Genomic DNA, 6471 nt, shown 5'->3' with positions numbered 1-6471 from the left:
ATAAAATATTTTTGGGACTATGTTCAATATTAGCGTGGAAAACAGAATTTTTTAAATATATTTATTTTTAGATTTTACTAAATGCTTTTTGAACTAAAAACACAAAAAGGAAAAAAATGGATTAAAGTTACAATTATTGATTAAAAAGGGGAAAATGAGGAAATATAATATACATGTATAATCTTAATTTGATCCTAACAGAAAGTCGGCACTCATGATTTACTTTGTCGGGCCGCCGCTTTGTCACCAGTGAGCTAGGAGAAAGTTGGTTTAATAGTTTTGTATACGGCGATTTAATATACAGACTGACGTTAACAGCGAGGAGAAAGTTGGCTCAACAGTTTTGTATAAGTGATTTTTTTTGTAAAAACAGAACCATTACAAATCGGCAACGGGTGTTTAGCACTCACAATGAAAACTATCATTACTTGCAACACAACAGGAACTAACTAACTAGAGTGAGCATTTACCCAGCAAACTGTCGGTTGATGTCTCGGCGTTGTTTGGTTAAATTTAAAGTCTTGTTACACGACTCAATAATGGAGAGAAAACGGATAACATAGTTTTTAGGTCAAATCGTGACGCTAACGCTAATGCTAACTAGTAACATACAGCACAAAGCCCAAACTTAAATTGTCGACGGTTTGTTAAACCTGGCATTAAACTAAGAGATTTGTTGGCATTCTGGGCTCAATTGTTTGCTGAAAAGTCTCCCGATAGCGTGATAAAAACGGATTTAGGCCAGTGAATTGCTCTTCTCCTTACCTCGTTGCCGTGCTCATCGACGTTAGCATAGGAAGGCCTTCCAAAAGGAACGCTTATTGCGCATGCGCTTTATTAACTCAGCTGCTTCGGCAATAGGCGTAACCACTCCCATATTGTTCCCCCCCCCACACACATTTAAAGCGGAAAAGATGGTGGCTTGATTACCGCACTCCAAGAGGTGGTTTGTCCTCCCAACTCATTGTGGCCTTGATGCTATAAAACAGAACGTAATAGTAAGCCAATTTCACCAAATATTGAATAATATTTGACTTAGTATTTTACATCAACTCACCATTATTCCAAGCCATCTGACTCCATTAAAAGTTTAAAATTTGACACACAAAGAATACTTCTGTGATGTATGGTAAGGCTGTTTTGTTAAAAAATAGTGTATAGAAGAGGAATGTATAGTAAGCCTATTTTTTTGTTAGAATTATAGACCGTTTATAGTAAGTCTTATGTTTGTTCAAAAATGACCACGTATAGTCAAGCTTTTATTTATTTATATTTTCCTAGTGTTAAAGTGGGTGAATTCACCATTAGATCTTTCGTATACTTTATTTTGAAAAGTGTTACCGGAACTTCCACCGTGGACAAACAAAGCCACTGGAAAATACCGAGAGGTGAAATTATATTTATAATAGTCATCCTGTTTTTTTTCTTTTCTTTTCCTTGATATATATTTTTTGTAATTAATATACAAGTATTTAGTTGTGCAATAAACCGTGACGATCGGTAAGCAATACTTTTACTTCCGGGGTTCAGCACTAATTGTCATCCCATTTGTTGATCTAACTACATTTCTGTTTTCTTCGGTTAAGAATTCCACGAACAAAAAATAATGAGCACGGGACAGATAAGGACGTTGGTAAAAGTGATCAGAGATATGCTTCCTGTCGTTACAAGCGGGATGTTCCTCATCACCCTCACGTCGTGTGCAGTATTTGGTCTCCACACCTACTTGGACGTCTCTCAGGAGAGCCTCAGTGTTGGGGCCAATATTTTCGTGAAAGGTCACGTGCACACACTCTTCACGTACTCTTTCTACCACAGAACCCCCACTCACCTACTCCTCAGCCTCTGCACCATGCTGTTCCTCAGTGGTAGTTTGGAGAAAGGATTTGGCACGGTTCGATTCCTGGTTGCGTGCATTCTGATGTCCACCCTCACAGGTTTGTTATATGCCTTCGTGGATCTCCTGCAGGAGAGCAATGCAAGTGTAGAGGGGTTGGTACCTTTAGCCCTCGCTTGTGTGACCCTCACCACCACACATACCAAGATGACCAAGGGATTCCTCTGTGGGGTCCGTTTCCCGACCATGGTGCTTCCGTGGCTTTTTGTCCTCATCACCAGCATCTTCATTCCTCACGCGGTGCTCCCCTGCAGCATCATCTCCACCTTAGTCGGATGGGCGCACGGGAGAGGATGGTTCTCCTTGGTGGACATCTCAGAGACCAGGGCCGGACTTGTGGAGAAGACGCCGCCATTCCGACTGCTGAAGAGCATCGGCCTGGTGCTGTTTGTCCCTGCTTCCACAGAGGACAGAAGGAAAACACTCCTCCCTCAAATAAACCCAACACCTGGATCCTACCCAGTGCAAGCCTATGCGCCAGCGTCAAGCGCCAATGTGGCGGTGAGTGCTTCAGCCAAGATGCATGAAGCTTGGTTGAACCATACCACTGCAGTGTCCGGATCGACAGCCCCAACTAATCATCAACTCTTAGCCCCGGGCATCAGTGGGACAGGTCATGGACACAGCTGCGCACACAACCATCATGCTCACAGTCATGGACATCTATAATTGTCTTTTTTCTTCTGTACAGTGTAAAATAAATGTCTTTTGCATATTAAAAATACCTTTTGAAAACATAATATGTAGAGAGGCTATAAACCACCTCTTCCTCTGGATTTTTTTTCCTGATGTGTTATACTTAAACATGGTCAAATATGCCAAACAATAAGTTGAGTTGAGGTTGTGTGTGTAATATTCTGATTATACGTGGAACATGTCAAATGTATCCATTAATGCAAACAAAACACTTAAAGCACTTTGGTTTAATACGTTTTTCAAAGATATGTCGCACAGTTTTGGACGGAATGCACCGAGCAAAATTGGCAAGAGAAAACAAAATTATTCGTCCCAGGTGTCTCCATAGATATTCTTCTTTTCTGCAAAGTAAAAAGAGTATAATTTAACTTTTTCCATACAACTTATTCCATTCTTGATGAATTTAGTGCTTCTTCCTACCGTTTTTTGTTGATCTTACTGGCTCTTTTTCAAGGGGCGTTTTGAGCAATGAGTCTGCCTTTTGGGTGAGTGTGACCTCGTAGTTTTCTCGGTTTTTCACACGCAGGTCCTCATAGAGAATAGACTTTCGCTTTGGTTCATCTCCGTCTTCATAGGACTGATCTGGAGATGACAGGAGGAGACAACTTGGTTATCAACTCTTGTTAAAAAATAAAAAAGACGACCAAATGAGAGGCTCTCACTAACTGCAATTAAACCTAGTTCAAGACAAAATTCAGTCCTAAAAATGGACTCAATGGCCTTGGCTGGATCAAGTGATTCTTAATATCAAAACAGAAAAAAAACATTTTTTGTGGGGTTGTGAATTCTACTGCAAATCATCCAGACAACAATAACAGTATAAACTTAGTGTCTTACAGTAAATTATACTAACATGGCAAGAAAGGAAATAAAATACCCCAAAAAATAAAAGTAACTCAAGATTCTACATGAATGGTTTAAGAAATCAATATAACAGGCCTTGGGGGGGAAAAAATAAAAATAAAAACGTCCATTAATTGAATATTTGCTGCACAACTATTTGAGGCAATCAAATGATTTTTGTAACTCAATGAGATTAGTCTGATATTTTTGCTCTTTCATGTTTCATTTCTCACTGTGTTTTGGCTAATTATCCCAATGCAAGACTCGTGATCTTGGAACGACCTCTCAAAGTTTTTCTTATGATCGTTCTTTGTCCACTTTGGCATCGAGACAATGAATTCTTGCTCAATGCCTAAGTGTTACCTTGGAAATTAAAGTCATCTGATCTTTGTGGACCAACAGGTGGTTTGGGGTTAAAACCATATTCACGGGCTTTGCCGGAAGCTGACATCTCTGCTGGCTGGAACATGCTGTCATAGCTCGGGGTGTTAGGATCACTCATTTCTGATTGAGCACCTTGAAGACTTGAGACAAGAATCACAATATTCTCTTTGGTACCTTGGAGGTTTATCAGTTTTTTTTAAGTGTGGTGTTAGTGGAAGTACACACGGCTGTAGTGAAAGTCCCGTCCCCTGCCGTAGGCCCTCTCCCAGAGGAGAGTTGTCAAGCCTCTTGAACTTCTCCTGACACGTCTTCATGTATGACATCTTCCCTGCTATATAGCCGCAAACGCCAGCAACTGGGAGACCGCAACAGAGACACAGAAATCAGAACTTAGGTTGCATTCCAAACATTAAAAAGCCGAAATCTTTCGTTCTGGCAGCATTGAGCATAAAAAACAACAACACAAAGGACTTTTAAACTTCAAGACTAGTTTTCATTCAAAACTACCTAAACTCATAAAAATACATGTAGTGATATCAAATGATTGTGGTATAAATTGTGACTAATTTGGTAAATAGACCATAAGAAAAACACTCTTTAAACGCCATGACAGGAAAAAACACATCAAAAGTATTTTAAGGCAATTAAAGGGTAAAATTAGTAAGTACTCGCTGCTTTTAATTGATATGTGCATGCGGAGGACGTTTTGAAGGGTAGGATGAAAATGCAGACCACAGATATACTTAGTTTTTTGCAGTACTTTAGTGCATCATTGTAGACGCTTCTATTGCTGCATGATTTTAGAACACAGCGGCATTCAAAACCACGATGCTGACCATTCGTGCCAAGTGTTATGCCAAGTTATACTGTTTTGCAAAAAATGATGCCAGTAATGTAGTGATAATAAAACATAGCTTGGTCTTGACCACCTTGTCTTCAAACTTACAGGCCACTTTTGGAAGAGATCCAAACCTGGGCGATGCAGAAAGAAACCCTAAACAAAACATGCGGAAAAAAACCAATTTGAACTATATTGCCCATTTCTCTTTCATATGACTGCAGAAGTACTGTCTGTGTTCTTACCTCTCGTAACCAGGGCTTGAGTTATGGCCATGCTCAAAACGGAAAAGGGCACCGCTGGAAAGAAGAAACACTTGATTTTTTTATTTGTTTCATGAGCTGACAAAGCTTAACTCTTTGGCTGCCACTGACAACTATAGATGTCCAATCCATTTTAACTGGGAGTTAAATATTGATTGGACGTCTATTGCCGTCAATAACACACAACACATACTCTACTGGCAGTGAACAAATTAAACTATTGATAACTTCTGTATCCATGTTTACTGTGGTAACAGTTATTCCTAAGACTAAACATTTTAAGCACAACACACTTCCGGTCAACGAATGAACTTTAACCACTATGGCATATTGACATGGATGCATTTTTTTGCTGATATTTGGATTGAATGAACACTGATGGAAAATAAACTTACATCTGTACCAAAAACTTTCGTTGTGGCACTCCCGAAACACCCTCCTCTCTTCCTCCGTGGGGATGTAGCCGGTGCCCACGGGTGACAGCTGGGGAGCAACAGGGGCACTTTTAATCTGGTTACAGCACACCCAAACACTGGAGGCTAGCAGGCTAACGCGTTAGCACATGTCGTATTAGCATAATGTTGATCTTGCTGCTAACCTGTGCTCCTTGGCGCTGCTGCTCTTCATTGAAGTCTGCAGTGGTAGATGACATGTTGCTGGAAAATGAACAACAACGGCACGATTCAATGCATTTGAAATAGTAAGAAATGAAGACGCTACACTTTACAGGAGGATTGGCGTGCAGAACAATGTCATCCCTGAATGTGACGTAACCGGAAATGGGAAAGGTGACATCTGTAAGGTGAAGAGTGAACTAGGTAAATTAAATTAAATGAAGTCAAATTAAAATTTATATGAATTTGTCACGTCATTATTTGCTCTCGTTTCATTATTTGAAATATTATATTTTGAAGTTCTCACAAATGTTGGTGTCTAGCCTTCAGTGTTTCCGTTGTGTTTCCAATACAGCCTAGATTTTGTTGTACTTCTTATCTTTAACACTAGATGGACCTGGTCAAGTAAACTGGGCCTCTTCATTAATATAGGATCAAAACCTGACATGTATTTCAGTATTTTATTTTACATACATAAAGTCATTCCTTCAGGAGAATCAGTTGCCGAACAATTGCAGATAAATCAATGTACTATATTTTAAAAAATAATAATGTGAATAACTCACTGGACACAAGACATTTTCTCTTTTGGTTTGCAAAGTTGGTTTCAGTAGTGTATATATTCATTCATTCATTTTCTGAACCACTTTAAATAAATATATTGCATTATTATTGCAATATTACTCTGGATTATTTTGTTGCTTTTAGTAACCCTTGATTTATCCACTGCTATTGAGAGTAATAGATATCAAATCCATTTAATCTAGGAAGGATGGTATGGATTGATGATATTTCACGGCCATTGATGGCACTAGAAGTTGAATCAATTTTGACTGGGAGGGCTGACAGTGATAATTTCTCCAACACCCTCTCTCAGTCAAAGTGGATTGGACGTCTCAAGCTGTCAATGGCGTCGCATCAGGTAATAAAAAAATG

At 39.3% G+C, this 6471-nt stretch overlaps 2 protein-coding genes across 3 annotated transcripts; one reads left to right on the top strand and one right to left on the bottom strand.

The window, feature by feature from the left end:
- The first annotated feature begins 948 nt into the window (after nucleotides 1-948).
- rhbdd2 (rhomboid domain containing 2) lies at nucleotides 949-2631 on the top strand. Of its 2 annotated transcripts, none has more exons than XM_077606329.1 (2): nucleotides 949-1129; nucleotides 1587-2631. In XM_077606329.1, the coding sequence occupies exons 1-2, from the start codon at nucleotides 1123-1125 to the stop codon at nucleotides 2564-2566; spliced, it is 987 nt and encodes a 328-aa protein (XP_077462455.1). In that variant the 5' UTR covers nucleotides 949-1122; the 3' UTR covers nucleotides 2567-2631. The 2 variants fall into 2 exon arrangements, with proteins under 2 accessions (XP_077462455.1, XP_077462456.1); XM_077606330.1 differs by lacking the exon at nucleotides 949-1129 and adding an exon at nucleotides 1173-1500.
- A 174-nt stretch (nucleotides 2632-2805) lies between these two features.
- Nucleotides 2806-5715, bottom strand: LOC144077536 (OCIA domain-containing protein 1). Its single transcript, XM_077605366.1, has 8 exons — nucleotides 5520-5715; nucleotides 5317-5404; nucleotides 4904-4957; nucleotides 4767-4814; nucleotides 4046-4175; nucleotides 3800-3960; nucleotides 3014-3175; nucleotides 2806-2934 (listed from the first exon to the last, which is right to left on the bottom strand). Exons 1-8 carry the CDS (start codon nucleotides 5571-5573, stop codon nucleotides 2897-2899), a joined length of 735 nt encoding a protein of 244 aa, XP_077461492.1. The 5' UTR covers nucleotides 5574-5715; the 3' UTR covers nucleotides 2806-2896.
- Between the last annotated feature and the right edge of the window lie 756 nt (nucleotides 5716-6471).

The sequence above is a fragment of the Stigmatopora argus genome, chromosome 7 (assembly GCF_051989625.1).
Source record: "Stigmatopora argus isolate UIUO_Sarg chromosome 7, RoL_Sarg_1.0, whole genome shotgun sequence".
Classification (NCBI taxonomy): domain Eukaryota; kingdom Metazoa; phylum Chordata; class Actinopteri; order Syngnathiformes; family Syngnathidae; genus Stigmatopora; species Stigmatopora argus.
This window is presented reverse-complemented; position numbering and strand designations above follow the sequence as displayed.

What these genes read in the sequence shown, in the direction of transcription:
- LOC144077536 (XM_077605366.1), bottom strand. Translation starts at nt 5,573, where the DNA reads ATGTCATCTACCACTGCAGACTTCAATGAAGAGCAGCAGCGCCAAGGA. An exon ending in ACGGGACTTTCACTACAGCC is followed by an intron (nt 3,961 to 4,045) that starts GTGTGTACTTCC and finishes TCTTGTCTCAAG; the next exon opens with TCTTCAAGGTGCTCAATCAG. An exon ending in AGATGACTTTAATTTCCAAG is followed by an intron (nt 3,176 to 3,799) that starts GTAACACTTAGG and finishes TGTCATCTCCAG; the next exon opens with ATCAGTCCTATGAAGACGGA.